Source organism: Saccopteryx leptura, chromosome 12 (genome assembly GCF_036850995.1).
Source record: "Saccopteryx leptura isolate mSacLep1 chromosome 12, mSacLep1_pri_phased_curated, whole genome shotgun sequence".
Classification (NCBI taxonomy): domain Eukaryota; kingdom Metazoa; phylum Chordata; class Mammalia; order Chiroptera; family Emballonuridae; genus Saccopteryx; species Saccopteryx leptura.
The window spans coordinates 34,409,954-34,428,138 of NC_089514.1; the positions used below are offsets into that span (position 1 = coordinate 34,409,954).

At 34.9% G+C, this 18,185-nt stretch overlaps 1 protein-coding gene across 9 annotated transcripts in view; it reads left to right on the forward strand.

Annotated features, from left to right (window-relative positions):
• The window catches only part of RUNDC3B (RUN domain containing 3B), a 198,491-nt gene that overhangs the window by 61,872 nt on the left and 118,434 nt on the right, over window positions 1-18,185 (forward strand). For all 9 annotated transcript variants that reach the window (XM_066354315.1, XM_066354316.1, XM_066354313.1 and 6 more), the window contains one exon: window positions 11,676-11,791. Coding sequence is in view for 4 of the 9 variants with exons in the window: in XM_066354310.1 (XP_066210407.1) it covers window positions 11,676-11,791 (116 nt within the window). In the remaining 5 variants the exon portion in view is untranslated. The remainder of the gene's footprint in view (window positions 1-11,675; window positions 11,792-18,185) is intronic.

Sequence of the window (18,185 nt, forward strand, 5' to 3'; positions counted from 1 at the left end):
TTAGGTTTGTGTTGGGAGAAGAGCAGAGTATAAATGATAAAACAAAGCTGAGAAATAAATTTGTTTTCTTCATTATTAATTTTTATATATTATAAATTATTTAAACTTTTGTCACCCTAAAATATATTTATGCTTTGAAATAACAAATTATGTGTATTAAGAGTTTGCTTATGTTTTAGTTTTTAGGGAGATGTTGAGTTAAAAGTAATTTAGTGCTCTGAGACACCGTCTTGGGTTTTTGTCATGCTGATATTGTCTTCTATAGGAATATAAACTATTAATAACATGATGAAGACTCCTTTGTTACTGACTACTGATTGATCTGTAGATGGCTCTGGATGCTACAAAAATGTGTATTACTCTCTATGGCTTCTTTTTCCCATTATATTTTACAAAGTAGATCATCTGTTATTCCTGAAGGACAGTAGTGACTAAAATCTTATCAGACTGTTACAGGTGGTTGAATTCTGACCTACCCTTTTTGATGAAGTAAGTACTGTGTTAGTTTTATTTTTTTTTAAATGTGATTTTTAGTTTACTTCACCAATGTGCATTAATGACTTAGATGCTATAATTTCCTAAAGCAGTAGATTACTCCTGTCTAGATTGTGATTGCTGAATCAGCTGTCCTATTCTATCTTATAAAGATTAGAGAAACATATATACTCTCAGAAGTTTCCTGTTATTAAGTCAAAGGTGAAGGTGAAGACTGTGGGGTTTTTTTTTGTTTTGTTTTGTTTTTTCTCATTTTAGGAACACTTTCCAATATATACTCTTACTGAATAAGAACATTATACTTATTTATTCTTGTTAAAAGTTTGCAGCATTTTCTCATGTTATTGAAATGGACATATGAAACGAAAATGAGTTTTCAAGTTCTTCTTTAATCTGGCTTCTATTTACCTTCTTTTTGTTTCTTTTCATTTAGTCATGCATTACATCTAGTGTTTCTGTAACTTGACTATGTTTTAGGAACAAGAAACCAGCTTCCATAAGTGTTACTTCCTACATTTTTGTTTTATTCGATATCTTCCTCCATTGAACTCGTTGTTGTAGATCACTGTTTAACTACATAGTACTAAATTAGCCTGTCTCGGGTTTATTCATCGGAACCAAAAAAGATTGAAAATTATTTGAATAACTATTTTCTTAATTTTCTCAAGGATATGTAATTACTCTTACTCTATTTGTATAAAGATAAAATGATTTCATTACCTGCAAAGACTGCTTTAGGGTGGTGGTTCTTAGAGTGTACTCTTGGACCCAGACCTTTCAGAGGTCTGCAAGGTCAAAATTCTTTCCTTACAATTCTAAGATACTGCTTTTTTTGGTTCCTGTTCTTTTTTTTTTTTTACCAAGTATACTTTGGAGTTTTCCAGAAACTACATGGTATATAATATTAAAATAGATTGAATGAAGAAACAGATATGAGAATTTGGTTATCTTCTATTAAACATAACATTAAATGTATTTTCAAAGTGGAAAACTGTGCTATTCTTCCCAATATTTTGTTGTTTTGGAAATACAGTTTTTATTAAAATATAGTATCTATGCTAACATGTAATGGGTTTCTTTTGTTTGTAATTAATAAACAAACAAGTCAGTCCTCACTTTGCACGGTTTCAAAATGCACTAATTTCAGTTACACAAATACCATAATACCGGTCTCAGAACATGGTCCCAATTATAATACTGTTGTATGCTAACTGAGTAATTGCATAAAGTAAAATTTTGCTGCTAACACTCTAGTGTGGATCTCTATGTAAATAACAAATACAGGTCATGATCAGTGACCAGTCATATCACTTCTTTCAAAGTCTGTCTAGGATTGGTCACTATGCATTGGTTATTAGTTCATGCACAGAAATCAAAGCCTGTAGCTGTGTTACCTTCTTGTCTCCTGGTGATAACCCCACATGTGGTTTTATGAAAATGAATTACTGATAATGAATTGGCCAACAAAGATGAAAATGTGGCAAAGAAACAGAAAGTGGTAATGCTAGAAGAGAAATTTAAATCAGACACAAATGGACCTAGGGAAGAAATACTTGATCATAGGAATGTTGACAATGCTACCGTTCCGAGAAGTTAGTTATGCAGCCAGAGGAACTTACAGAAGGCAAATGTATTGATGTAAATGAGTAAAGCGGTTGTGATGAATGGATGAAGATGTCCTAGAGGAAGGGACATTGACAAACCATTTCACATAATAGGTCCTCTCCGAGATTTTCACAACTTTGAATGTGCAAAGGATAAAATCTTGGAAACTGATTGAAATTTAGGAATATGACCATTTTCAAGGCATAGAAAATACGCTTATTCTATGTTTTAAGTTATGCAGTGAGAAGAGGGCAAGCACTGTTCAATCTAATCTCTTATTTTGTAGTAGTTCAGTTGTACAACATAGTGTTCAAACTTCTCTTGATAAGCTTTTTACAAAGGGGAAACTTTCTCAATGTTTTGGGTTTTTAAATTATTTATTTTATTTATTGTGTTTATATAGATTCTAGTGTCTCCCCAAAAGCATCCCCCCTCCTCCGTAATCCCCTCAACATCGCCCTTACCCCCCTCCCAACAGCTCCCTCCTCCCCTTCCCTTCAGGTTTAATTCCGTTCCTCAATTCACAGTGTTCCTTGGATTCCTCAAATGAGTGAGGTCATATGATATTTTTCTTTCTCTGCCTGGCTTATTTCACTTAACATAATAGTTTCCAGGTCCATCCATGTTGTTGCAAAAGGTAATATTTCCTTCTTTTTCATGGTCCCATAGTATTCCATAGTATATATGTACCACTGCTTTATAATCCACTCGTCCACTGACGGACACTTGGGCTGTTTCCAGATCTTCGCTATTGTGAACAATGCTGCCATGAACATGGGGGTGCATTTCCTTTTTTCAGTCGGTGATATGGTGTTCTTGGGATATATTCCTATTAAGTGGGATGGCTGGGTCAAAATGCAGTTCCATTTCTACTTTTTTGAGGAATATCCATACTGTTTTCCACAGTGGCTACACCAGTCTGCATTCCCACCAGCAGTGCAGGAGGGTTCCCTTTTCTCCACATCCTCGCCAGCATCTATTGTGTGTTGTTTTGTTGATGAGCGCCATTCTGACTGGTGTGAGGTGGTATCTCATTGTGGTTTTAATTTGCATTTCTCTAATGATTAGTGATGTTGAACATTTTTCATCTGTCTCTTGGCCATCTGTATGTCCTCTTTGGAGAAGTGTCTATTCATTTCTTTTGCCCATTTTTTGATTGGATTGTTTGTCTTCCTGGTGTTGAATTTTAAAAGTTCTTTATAAATTTTGGTTATTAACCCCTTATCAGATGTACTGTCGAATATGTTCTCCCATTGTGTGGTTTGTCTTTTTATTCTGTTCATATTGTCTTTAGCTGTGCATAAGAATGTCTATATACCATGAACATGGTATATGCTTCCACTTGTTTGTGTCTTTCTGATTTCTTTTATCAATGTTTTATAATTTTCTGATACAAGTCTTTAATCTCCTTGGTTAAATTTACTCCTAGAGGCTGTGGAGAAAAAAGAACCCTCATACACTGTTGGTGGGAATGTAAAGTAGTACAACCATTATGGAAGAAAGTATGGTGGTTCCTCAAAAAACTGAAAATAGAACTACCTTATGACCCAGCAATCCCTCTACTGGGTATATACCCAAAAACTCAGAAACATTGATACATAAAGACATATGCAGCCCCATGTTCATTGCAGCATTGTTCACAGTGGCCAGGACATGGAAACAACCAAAAAGCTCGTCAATAAATGACTGGATAAAGAAGATGTGGCACATATACACTATGGAATACTACTCAGCCATAAGAAATGATGACATCGGATCATTTACAGCAAAATGGTGGGATCTTGATAACATTATACGAAGTGAAATAAGTAAATCAGAAAAGACCAGGAACTGCATTATTCCATATGTTGGTGGGACATAAAAGTGAGACTAAGAGACATTGATAAGAGTGTGGTGGTAACGGGGGGTGGGGGAAGAGGGAAGGGAAAGGGGGAGGGGGAGGGGCACAAAGAAAACTAGATAGAAGGTGACAGAGGACAATCTGACTTTGGGTGATGGGTATGCAACATAATTGAATGACAAGATAACCTGGACATGTTATCTTTGAATATATGTATCCTGATTTATTGATGTCACTCCATTAAAAAAATAAAATTATTAAAATAAAATAAAAAAAACAAACAAACAAAAAACCAAAAACTTGGGAATATACTAAATAATCAAGTAGATATAGCTAACAGCATCTGTTAGATTGCTGGAAGCAGAAGTAAATAAACAAAATCATAATATTAATTAAAAAAAAAATTTACTCCTAGGTACTTTTTTTTTTTTTTTTGGAATAGTGAAGGGGATTGTTTCCTTAATTTCTCTTTCTGACATTTCATTGTTTGTGTATAAAAATGCCTCTGATTTCTGAGTATTAATTTTATATCCTGCCACCTTGCTGAATTCATTTATCAGGTCCAGTAGTTTTTTGACTGAGACTTTAGGGTTTTCTATATACAGTATCATATCATCTGCAAATAATGATAGTTTTACTTCTTCTTTTCCAATTTGGATGCCTTTTATTTCTTCTTCTTATCTGATTGCTGTAGGTAGGACTTCCATTACTATGTTGAATAAGAGTGGTGAAAGGGGGCACCCCTGCCTTGTTCTTGATTTTAGGGGGATTGCTTTTAATTTTTGTCCATTAATTATGATGTTGGCTTTGTGTCTGTCATAGATGGCCTTTATCAGGTTGAAGTATGTTCCCTGTATTCCCACTTTGCTCAGAGTTTTGATCATAAATGGGTGCTGGATTTCATCAAATGCTTTTTCTGCATCTATTAAAATTATCATCTGGTTTTTCTCCTTCCTTTTGTTTATGTGATGAATCACATTGATTGATTTGCGATTGTTGTACCATCCTTGCCTCCCCAGAATATATCCCACTTGATCATGATGTATGATTTTTTTCATGTATTGCTGGATCCGTTTTGCTAATATTTTGTTGAGGATTTTAGCATCTAAATTCATCAGGGATATTGTCCTATAATTTTCTTTCTTTGTATTGTCTTTGCCTGGTTTGGGAATCAGAATTATGCTTGCCTCATAAAAGGAACTTGGAAGTGTTCCTTCCTCTTGAATTTTTTGAAATAGCCTGAGAAGGATAAGAGTTAGTTCTTCTTTGAATATTTGGTAGAATTTACCAGTGAAGCCATTAGGCCCAGGGTTTTTGTTTTTTGGGAGGTTTTTTGATAACTGTTTTGATCTCATTTGTTGTAATTGGTCTGTTTAGATTTTCTTATTCTTTCAGATTGATTTTTGGAAGATTATATGTTTCAAGGAATTTGTCCATTTCACCTAAGTTGTTTAATTTTTTGATATACAGTTTTTCATAGTATTTTCTTACAATATTTTGTATTTTTGTTGTGTCAGTTGTTATTTCTCCTCTCTCATTTCTAATTTTATTTATTTGAGTCCTCTCTCTTTTTTTCTTGGTGAGTCTCGTTAAAGGTTCATCGATCTTGTTTACCCTTTCAAAGAACCAGCTCTTGGTATCATTGATCCTCTGTATTATTTCTTTAGCCTCTGTGTCAATTTATTTCTACTCTGATCTTTATTATTTCCTTCCTTCTACTACCTCTGGGTTTTACTTGCTGTTTTTTTGTGGGTTTTTTTAGTTCTTTTAGAATTCAGGCGTCCCCAAACTATGGCCCGCAGGCCGCATTGCGGCCCCCTGAGGCCATTTATCCAGCTCCCGCCGCACTTCCAGAAGGGGCAACTCTCTCATTGGTGGTCAGTGAGAGGAGCACTGTATGTGGCGGCCCTCAAAATGGTCTGAGGACAGTGAACTGACCCCCTTTGTAAAAAGTTTGGGGACCCCTGTTAGATGTAGGGTTAGGTTGTTTATTTGAGCTTTTTCAAGCTTCTTAAGGAATGCCTGTAGTGCTATGAACTTCCCTCTCAGAATTGCTTTTGCTGTGTCCCATAAATTTTGAGTTGTTGTATGCTCATTATCATTCGTTTGTAGGAATTTTTTTAAATTTTTTCTTTGATTTCATTGTTAACCCATTCGTTATTTAATTGCATGCTATTTAGTTTCCATGTGTTTGAGTATTTTTCAGTTTTTCTGTTGTGGTTGATTTCTAGTTTCATGCCCTTGTGATCAGAGAAGATGCTTGATATGATTTCAATCTTCTTAAATTTGTTGAGACCACTTTTGAGTCCTAATATGTGGTCTATCCTAGAGAATGTACCATGAGAACTTGAAAAGAATGTATATTCTGCTGCTTTAGGGTGAAAGGTTCTGAAGATATCTATTAAATCGAGTTGATCTAGTGTGTCCTTTAAGTCTGCTGTTTCTTTGTTAATTTTCTTTCTTGAGGATCTATCTAGTGATGTTAGTGGGGTATTGAAATCTCCTACTATTATAGTATTGCTGTTGATCTCACCCTTTGTATCCATCAAAGTCTGCTTTATATATTTAGGTGCTCCTATATTAGGTGCGTAGATATTTATAATGGTTATATCTTCTTGTTGGATTGTTCCCTTTATCATTATGTAGTGACCTTCTTTATCTCTTAGTATAGCCTTTGTTTTAAAGTCCATTTTGTCTGATGTAAGAATTGCTACTCCTGCTTTTTTTTCATTTCCATTTGCATGAAATATTTTTTTCCATCCTTTTACCTTAGTCTATGTGTATCTTTTGTTTTGAGGTGTGTCTCTTGTAGACAGCATATGTATGGGTCCTGTTTTCTTATCCATGCAGCTACTCTATGTCTTTTGATTGGATCATTTAATCCACTTACATTTAAGGTTATTATTGATATGTAGTTATTTATTGCCATTTTATTCTTAAAGAATAAAAGCTGTATTCCTCTTTTGCTATATTCTTTCCCCCCTTTGTCCTGTTTACAACAGGCCCCTTAACATTTCCTGCAGCATTGGTTTGGCTGTAATGAATTTCTTGATATATTTTTTTTTTGTCTGGGAAGCTTTTTATTTTTCCTTCGATTTTAAATGATAGCCTTGCTGGATAGAGTAGTCTTGGTTGTAGGCTCTTGTTCTGCATTACTTTGAATATTTCTTGCCATTCCTTTCTGGCCTCAAGTGTTTCTGTTGAGAAGTTAGATGTCATCCTTATAGGGGCTCCTTTGTAGGTGATGGCCTTTTCTTCTCTAGCAGCTTTTAATATTTTCTCTTTATCTCTTAGCTTTGCTATTTTAATTATGATGTGTCTTGGTGTGAATTTCTTTGGGTTTCTCTTTAATGGAGTTCTCTGTGCTTCTTGAATTTGTGTGACATTTTACCCTGCATCAATTTAGGGAAGTTTTCAGCTATGATTTGATTGAACAAGGTCACTATCCCTTGTTCTTTCTCTTCTTCAGGAACTCCTATGATGCAGATGTTGTTTCTCTTTAGATTGTCAAAGAGCTCTCTTTAGAGTTTCCACAAATTTTTTCATTCTCTTTTCTTTTTGCTGCTCTGCTTCCGTGTTTTCATTTATCTTCTAAATCACTGATTCGATCCTCTGCTTATCCAGCCTGCTTTTAATTGCTTCTAGTGTAGTCTTCATTTCAGATATTGTATTTGTCATTTCTGACTGGTTCTTTTTTATTATTTCAATGTCCTTTTTAATATTTGTTATTTCTTTATTTATGTACTCACTGTGACCATCATTGTTGTTCTAAGATCTTTCAGCATTCTAATAACTATAATATTATTCTAAACTCTGCATCTGGTAGTTTGCTTATATCCGTCTCACTCAGCTCTTTTTCTGAGGGTTTCTCTTATTGAGTCGTTTTGATTGCACTTCTCTGTCTTTTCATTTTGTCTGTGTTACCCTGCACTTCCCTGGCTGGGGCTTGGGGCAGGTCAGTGGGGGTCACTGCCTGTGACTGGTTCTTATCCTCTTTTTGGGAGCTACAGGTTATCCAGATCTTGTGGCTGCCTCTGCTGGGTCCAGATGCCGTTGTAAATATCAGCTGCACTCCTAGGCTTGCTTTTATCTACTCTTGGCCTGGGAGAAGTTACTTTAAAAGTTCAAGTTCTCCTAAAATCTACTTTCTGTTGTCTTTTATTGCTGGCTACTTGTTGGGCTCAGTACTGTAATTCAGTGATTAGGTACGGTATTAGATGTGGCCTACTTCTTAGCCCCAGGTGCTGGGGTCCCGCCCCTGGGGTGGATCCAGGGGTCCCACAGGAATGGACAGCATAGGCACGAAACAAGTGAGAGAGCCAAATGCTTTAGCATTAACTGCCAGGCATTTTTGCCAATGGCTAGTACAGCTTTATTTTTATACACTCAATTACAATGACATGTTATGCAAAATACATTGATTAATAGTTATTTTTGCTTCAATGTGGGTAAATATTCTAGGCAATGGTTACTACGGTTACTACATTTCTTTAAGCTATAAATCAGGTGGTAAGCCATTCTAAGTACAGTTATACAATAACTTGAAAACAGCAACAATGATTTTTATGCAAGCTTCTAAAAGGTCAGTATTGATTAGTAACTCTACCTTACCTAATGGCCTATTGTCTTGTCAAATTTTATTTGTCTACTATATTCATATACTAGTTAAGTTCTAACTTTATTTTTCTCACAGTGTTCCATTACCTGAAGGTCAGGTATGTAAGAGGAATGGAAAGTTTTTCTATTTTTCTATTATATGAAAAGGCTAGGGAGGTAATGGATTAGGTGAAGGCTAAAAGGTGCTTTTGTGTATAGTTACTGTTTCCTACCTATTCATAAGTCACAATCTATTTTTCCCTAACATGATTTATAGAAGGGAATTTTCCCACAGACTTGGCCCCTTTCGAGGGATTTCATAGCCAGCCTCCTATATCTATCGGCAAGGGGGTTTATAGGATTTTCTGTGGAATTCACACCCTCTGTCTCATTTCCAAAGAAATTACTATGAATCTGCATGGAAAGCATGGTGCTATTATCCCTGTGCCATAAATGATAGCACACACACCCATAAAACCAAATTAATTCAAAAGGTTAAAGGGGGAAGTATCATTGCTCTTCTTTGCTTTGACTGTGTCAACCAGTAGCTGTTGATCTTTTCTGTGACTATGTCAACCAGCAGCTGTTGATTGGCTTCTGACACTCAGGTGTCAGTCTATCCAGACATTTTAGCTCCCTTTGTGTGTTCTGTCTACCAGGCCACCGCCGCTGTTGCTGCCCTGGGCTCTTGAGCTCAGGTGCTGCTGGCTCCAGCCCACCTCCACGACTGCCGCTGCCCTGGTCGGGCTCGCGCGTGCCAATGCACCCATTTGGAAGCGTCCGGGGCTGTCTCGGTTGGCTCAGATCTCAGCGGCTGCCTCGGGGGTCGTGTGTGCCCTCTGGAATCACTGCTGAGGTCGCCCGTGCTCTCGTTACTGCTGAGGGCATGTCTGCAACCTGAGCCCTCAGTGTTTTCTAATGTTTTAAATTACAGTGTACTAAATAAATGTTTTATTATTCTTTTCATTTTCCTATACATTATAACTGGCAAGTGAGAACATTATTAAGGTTTTAACAAAGATTTGTAAAGGTCATAAAACAGTTAATTCTTTCTTTTAATTCATAAATCACTCTGCATGGTTTCAGCTTACATAGTCATTTTTATGGTCCTGCCTTACTGTGCAAATTGAGGGCTGCCTCAATTTAAATTAAATTAAAATTTTTCTCAGTTTCATTTCTAATATATAATTTCTAATAAATATGTATATAAAAAATCTCCTATATTCCCCTTATTCTTGTCTCCTGTATTTTATGTCCTAATTAAGTAGATCGCCCACAAACCTAAAACCCAAGAAACAGTTTGTATTCCTTTATCTCCCTCGTAGCTTATATTTCTAATTATTTAATGACTCTCATAATGTTGTAGTAATATAAGGTTATAGTAATTAAATATATAGAAATATAAAAATATGGAAGATATATAAAAGTAATTAAAATGATATTAAAATAATTATTAAAATTAAATAAAATTATGCCATTTGGATAGGAGTTAATATAGTGGCTTAGTGCCATAACTCTTAAATGTGATAAATAGACTCTGACTTATAAGCAAGGCCCAGTTAGTATGTGTGTGAAATTATACATAGATAAGTGGCTTGGTGTTATTTACATTAACTTTGTAAATTGATGTAAATAAGAACATCTTAAAAAGTGGTTTAATGTACATTTCAGTAGATTGACATAGTGGGGATTCCCTATGAGGAACTCCCAAAAAGGTGGTTTGAGGTGATAATCCTGTAGATTGACACCTCTTAGAAGGCGTTGGCCAGAAAAGGTACTAAGGCTGAGGGGCCCGGTGCTGCAGTAGTCGCCCAGACTCCAACATTGATGTGGACTGTCTCCACGCCACTCTGAGCTCTGACTAAAGACAGCCGAGAGGAGCACGCCGACGGGACCCCCTTAAGCTGTAGTGAGGCATGCCAAAAGGATTTGTTAGTAATAAATTGCCTGTGTGATTATTGCAACTAATTTGTGTGTCAGTTGTGTTTTTCCTCTGGTGGCACTTAACAGTAGCATCCTAATAGCTGCCTCAAGAGTAGTCTCGAAGAGGCTGCCAGCCTTGCTGATAAGCAGGAGTGTCCCACTGCACAGGGAAGTCAAATCAGGGACGCCTGATTGACGTAGCGCTTGGGCTCTACTGGGACACAGTTACTATCTTCTCTTCGTTTCCCCTAATTGTCTTTACTTATGCACTCATCTATTACTCTTTATAGGGTACCACTCACTATAAAGGGATTAGCATGGGGTGACAGACTGTTATGCATCCTGATTTTGATGAGGGTTATACAAATGTATGTATGTTAAAAATCATAAAATTTTTATGTCTTGCCATGATATTGGCATGTAAATGTTTCTTTCAAAATAGGGTTTACCAATAAATCAGTAAGTACTAAGTAACAGTGTTCAAGCATTGACCTGTGTGTTGAGGTAGATATAAACATACAGGAGATATGGTTTACCCTGAAGGAATTTATATTTTAATATGATAAAGACAGACTATGCAAATAATAGCAGTAAGATAAATTTTAACTGTCCCTGAAGGGGACAAACAAAATACTAGTTTCTGCTAGGAATATGTAGGAGAATAATACTTCACTGAAGAGATGGCATTTGAGTTGAGTCTTGAAAAATGTGTTGCTTTTAGAGACAAAGTACACTAATGATGGGAAAATATAGCACACTTTACAGATTTTTTTAAGTTTTGCTATTTATAGCTCATAAAATCTTTGGCTCTACACTTCATGAATACTCACATCCAATTTTATTGAATTTTGTACTCCAATACTCTTAAAAGCATTTTGGTCTGGTGCTTAAATTTCTTACCAGTAGTAGTATGGCTTTCGAGTATTTTGGAATTAATAATTTAGGTCATTTTTTTATTCTGATTTTAATGGCTGTGAGGACAATGAGTTATTCCTAAGTCTTAGGGTAGTCAATAGCTATAAATATATAAGTGAAAAGCTTGATATTTCTGTAAATTTTTCTATTTACAGAGTAAATTTGAATAAATGGTGTTTTCAAAATATATAATTGTAGAAGGTATTTCTGAATACATTCCCAAATTGCTTTCCTTCCATTTTTACTGCTTAGGTAAATAAATCAACTCTGCTTGAAAACAATAATAATCTTTCCTTTCCAGGTTTTCTGTAAAGACTCTGATTGATCGGTCCTGCTTTGAGACAATTGATGATTCTTCTCCTGAATTTAACAATTTTGCAGCTATTTTGGAGCAGATTTTAAGTCACCGGCTAAAAGGTAATAGCTCTAATATATTATTTATACTCTCAACAGCTATCTTTTTAATAAGCTTGGCATTTTAGAAACTATACAGTCTGGTGTGATTTAGATAGTAGCCACGCTGAATCATGAAAAGCATAAAACTGATTTTAGAATGTGTGATCTTTTGGGCTACATTCCTAGAAAAGAATCTCTGTTCTTGGAATATACCCATTTCAGGGATGGATTAAAAATACTGAGTGTATCTTTAAAACGTTTTTAGTCATAATGTTTTAAGCTCTGATCCATTAAATTTTTTCATTAGAAAAAGGAACATATGTGCAACAAAACAAATCAGTGTAAGAATTTATAAGAAAAGGGTTAAATAATGTCCTTAGCCTATTAGCTCTCTAAATACCAACTTCAGATGTTAATAGAATGTGTAACTTCCATAAAATTACTGTATTCAGATTACTTTAAAACATTGTTTTGTTCTACTTTTGTTATGAAATGTGTATAATGAATATACAGAAAAGTACATACAATATATAAGTTGAGTTTGGAAATAATTACCGTATAAACTCCCAATCTTCCACTCCCTTTACCTGCTCTCTCAGATCTCTCACCTGATCACAGCCTTGTCCCTCCTTCCAGGGGAACCATTCTCCTGATGGAGAAGAATCATTTCCTTGTCTTTGTACTGTAGTTTTCCCAGAACCCCTTTTGCTATAGTGTTTCATAATGAAGTTGGGATATGTATGTACATGTTTATGAATGAGAATGGCTTTAATTTCTTTTTTCATACTGTATTGGGTTTTGATATCAAGATTATGCATAAAATAAGGAGTGTTTCCTCTTTGTCATAATACTATTCAGGTTTGGTAAATTATAATTTTCTAGAGGTTGGGTTATTCATAAATCATGTTCTTTCAATCTTATATAGTCTTACTAATTTTTAAAACTCGACTTGTATTAATTACCAACACAGTGGCATATTAAAATCTCCGAGATTGTGAATTTCTCTATTACTCCTTATATACTGTAAATATTTTTTTTGTTTTTTGATACCATGTTCTTAAGCACCCAGAAATTTAAATTTATTAAGACTCCCTGATAGCCTGACCAGGCAATGGTGCAGTGGATTGAGCATCGGCCTGGGATGCTGAGGACCCAGGTTTGAAGCCCTGAGGTCACCAGCTTGATTGAGCACAGGCTCCCCAGCTTGAGCGCAGGCTCATCCAGCTTGAGTACCGGGTCGCTGGCTTGAGCATGGCATCATAGACATGACCCCATGGTCACTGGCTTGAACCCAAAGGTTTCTGACTTGAGCAAAGGGTCACTCAGTCTGCTGGAGTCCCCCAGTCAAGGCACATATGAGAAAGCAATTAATGAACAGCTAAAGATTGATGCTTCTCATTTCTCTCACTTCCTGTCTGTCTCTGTTTCTCTCTCTCTCCCCCCCCCACTCTCTGTCTCTGTCTCTCATTAAAAAAAAAAGAATCCCTGATAAGTTGAAACTTTAATCATTATAAGTGACCCCTTTTTACTCTGTTTTTTATATTGTTTTCTTTCTGCTCTTAATATAAATAAACATTTTGTGTGTTTACTATAAAAATAATGTGTATTAATTGCTGTGTTCAATTAGCAGAATCACTTTCTGTAAGTAATTAAGATAAAAGCGTAAAATAAAAGGTAGCCCATCTCCAAAGATTACAGATGGTATGTTAATTTACAAAGAAGCATCTAGGCATTAAATTTGTTTGCTTAATCTCTACTTCATTAAACTTTGGAATCTGAAAATTTTTTAGCAGTAAGTAGGTTAAAAAGAGGTATGTAAAAGAGGTGTTCCACTTTGGTTTTCTTAAAATAAATCAGTAAATACATTTACGTGAGAAACATAAATCTCAAAATTTAAAATGAAGATGGGAACTATATTTCTTTCAGAATTATAAAACATTTTTAAATTAAAAATATAGATCTGCAAAATATAGCTGATAATATCAAGACATTATGTAGAATAAATCTTAAAAATAATTATACTTGATTACATTAATTCTATATTCTAGTCTTCCTAAAGGAAACTTGATCACTAGATATTTTCACTTAAGTTTTTATTATCTTTTCAATCTTAATGGTATAGTTTCAAATCAGTAATATGTTTTGTTAATATAATTTATGAGAATTTCAAGTTTAACCTGAAAGTTAATTCTGTGCTTTTTGATGCTGAAAACAGCAAGTTTTACTATAAGTGTTTATTAAATCACAGTGTATCAATCCTGTGGTCTTATTTTTAAATTAAATTTGAATTTAATTACACGGGGAAGCAAAATCTGAATTCAGTCAGCCCTTTAAGTTTAAACTGGGGTCCATATAATCACTAATGTTTTTCTGTTAGAAGTTGGTTATTTTGCATTTAAGTATGGTTATTTTCTCTTATGTTTGCTGTTTTCTATTTAAGTTTTCTGCAGATATGTTACCTTTTATTTAAAAATATGTTTTTATAAAAACAAAGGATATGAGAGTATTTTGAAATACTGCCATGGTTTCTATATTGTATGGTGGTCATATTTTTACATTTTATTTATAAAATAGTACCTGACTGAAAAAAAAAAGAAAAAACACGTTTCTAATGTTTTAAGGTTTTTTTAAATCAGATCTCAATTCCTGTGGTATACCATTTAACATATGTTTCACTCATAAAATACATAAACAGCTACCAACAGAAACAATTGGGCCATGTTGAGATTTCCATGCTGAGCGATCGGGTAGACTCTCTACCACACAAATGGCCCTCTGCACTCCTACCGGCCTGCCATCTTCTGAGTCGTGCCTCAGCACAATATAGAGTATAGACTTCAGAATTACTTTATTTTAAAAATAATATAAGTTTATTTTAGATTATTTCAGTAACTCCCATATATGCTCATGTATTTATGCTGGTCATATGTACCTTTTTGTTTTTCTTTTTAATTTTATTTAGAAAATTAACTTTTAACAGGGTGACATTGATCAATAAGAGTACACAGGTTTCAGATAAGTATTTCTATAGCATTTGAACTATTGATTATGTTGTACAGTCATCTAACAATGAAGGTTAATTCTGAGAAGCCAGTTAAATACTACATTGAAAATAGAATCTCTAATTGATTTTTGGCTAAGAATTCACTAGTATAACTAAAACAGTACAAAAGATGATATACTCTGAGATGTCTGTAAATTTTATAAATTAGGTAACATTTATTAATTTAAAACCTTTTAAAAACATTTCCTGTAGATCAACTATTATAATCACTGTTACCAATATAGATATGAATCATTAAATAATCTACAACTTTCAAGATAAAATATTTTAAAGATTCAATGTGTAGAGAGTTTCTTATGTTTTTTCCCCATTTTTAGTGTTCTTAAATGTAGCAAGTTGCTCTTACTTTTGGAGAAGTTACATGATTACTGTTGGAGAAGATAGTACACTGTGTTCACTTAAAATTTAGTTATATAGCAACTCATTCTTCCAAGTGCAAATTTTAAATATATAACTTTGTGAGTTTATAAGATATACTTTTCTTCAGCTTTTATTTTTGAAATAAATTTATTTTGAAATAATTTTTAGTTTAATTATTCATTTTTTCAGAGAAAGATAAAATCTAGGTACAATATAGGCTGTGCTGAAAGCTCCACTATTGAAGAAAAGGCAGCTTTAAGATCACACGCGGTGTGATTTTCCCTTGTAGACAAGGTGTTGTTTTACTCTGGCTACTTTCCATACTTTTTCCTTGCCTTGATTTCTCAAACGCTTAATTAGGATGTGTCTTGGTATTGCTTTTTTGGATTTATCTGTTATTCACTCAGCTTCTTCAATCTGTGTTTGTCTCTTGCCAAATTTGGGAAATTTTCAGACACTATTTCTTTGAGTACATTTTCAGCCCCTTCATTTTCCTCCTCTCCTTCAAGGTCTCTGATAACTAGAGTGTTAGATCTTTGGTTATAGTCCCACAGGTCCCGGAGGGTCTGTTGATTGATTTATTTTTTTAGTCTAATTTTAGATTATTTTTAGTCTCTGTAATTTAGTTTAGGAAATGTCTATTGCTCTGTTTTCCAGTTCGTTGATTCCTTCTTTTCTTACCTGTTTTCCTGTTGATCCCATCCATTGAGTTTTTTATTTTGGTTTTGTATTTTTCAGTATCAAATTTTCCATTTGTTTCTTCTTTATATCTTCTACTTATTTGCTGAGGTTTCCCATTTCTTCTTTTGTTTCAAGCATGTTGTAATTGCTCATTGAAGCATTTTTATCATGACTAATTTATTATTTTTGTCCATAATTCTAACATCTCCATCCTTTCAGTGTTGATATCTTGTTACCTTTTGTTATGCAATTTGAGATCTTCCTGGTTTGCTATGAGTGATCTTCATATGAAACCTATTCATGTTGTTCATATTGTAAGACTCTGAATCTTATTTAAACCTTCTGTTTTAACTAGCTGTCTGTAATACTGCTCCATCAGCAGAAGAAGGGGGGAGAGAGAAGTCTAAGTTTCCCAGCTGGCCTCCTCATTGGAGCTGATTAAAGGTGGGAGTGTAGGCTTCCAAATGGTCTCCACTGAGTACTGAGGGTAGCCTCATAACTAGTGCATGATGCTGAAAAACATAATTCTCCAATAGACCTCTTCTAACATAACTTCAGTGTGGCAGGGAAGTGATAACTCATTGCTCGATAAGGATGGAAGTCCAGATTCCCCATTGACATTCTGCGGGGATAGGTGCGAGAGAAGGCTCACAGCCAACCAGGAGGGAACAAGCCCCAGCTCTCTGCTTGGCTCTCTCTGATAATACTATGATGGTATATTGGGGCACTCTGCTACAGCCTCATGAGAACAGAATTCTAGGTTTCCCATTTAGCTTTTTCTGGCCTTAGTTTTGCTGCTGTATTTCGCTAAAGTAGAGCAGTTACTGTCTGAAGTTTTCAGTCTTTGTTAGGCTGTTCTATTCCTGCTCCTATAGCTAGAAAAGAGGCCCTTGTGGATTATTTTCTTTTCTTATGCCCATAGACATTTTCAGTCTACTGGCTTATTCAGTGCCCAGTTTTAGATGTAAAAGGCAACCAAAATACCTAAGGAATCTCCTATCATGTCATTCCTAAGGTTCTAAGGTCCCTAGACAATGGATCTCCTCTCTACCTTTCAGTCTTCTTGTGTTTGTTTTATATATAATTTCCAGTGGGTTTGGTTATACTTAATGGGAAAAACAAGGAAAAGTATGTCCACTTAATATTATAGGAAGTAGAAGGCCTCCTAAATTTTATTTTTACAACACCTCCTGCATCTCTAAAGAATGAATTATAAAGGAAATAATTCTGCATTTATTCCTATTAAACTTGAGCTCAGACAACTAATTTAGAGAACCTAAAACATAAGATAAGCAATAGTTCACTTTAAACAGCCTTGGGGTTTTGGTCTTAATTTCAGTAAGAACCAACAGTAAAGTGGGATCATAGTGAATGAAATCTTAAATTCTGACTAATACAAGAAGGTTAACCTACTTGAAGCACTTAACTCAGCTCTATATACCAGACTTTAAGAGCGATACTAACAAAGTAGTGATAAACCAGAAGGATACTTAAGACTCCAGCGGTTCCAGAAGATTGAAGAAACTAGGGATACCTTACCTGGAAGAAAGCAGAAGAGGAACTGCGGAGAAAGTGTTATGCAGTAGCAATCTTTTCATATTTATGAGCCTCACAATTGAAAAAAAGTGGCAGAAAGCACAGTCAGTAGTTTGGCTTCACACACACAGAATTTTCTAACAATCTGAACTGCACAAAAATATGAAATACTTAGCTTCCAAATATCAGAAGTATTAAAACCAAGGCTGCATATCCAGTTAGAAATATCATTAAGCAGATTGCTTCATTAGGAGAGAGACTAAAGTAGTGATTTTTAACCTGTTATCTGTGGGGCTACCCGAAGGTGGTGCTGTGGAGGTCCAGAGAAGAATGGGTGTGTGTGTGTGTGTGTGTGTGTGTGTGTGTGTGTGTGTGCAGTTGCTGCTGACCAGCAATTTCCTTGTGTCCCTTCAACAAGACATCCCACTTACATATCCAGCATTTATGTTTGATTTTAGTAGAAGAGGTGGGAGGGGATTCAAAAGAAAGACTATGCTTTAAAATAAAAGTTAAAAAAATGAAACCAGACCACCTTACACAATATACAGTTATAAACTCAAAATGAATTAAAGGCTTATATGTAAGACCTAAAATCATAACCCCCCCCCCAAAAAAAAAAAAAAACCATAGGCAATAAAATCTCATACATTTCTCTTAGCAGTTTTATTTTCTGGCATACCTTCTCAGGCAAGGGAAACAAAAGAGAAAAGAAACACATGAGATTACATCCAACTAGTTTTTCCACAGCACGGAAAACCATCAACAAAATAAAAA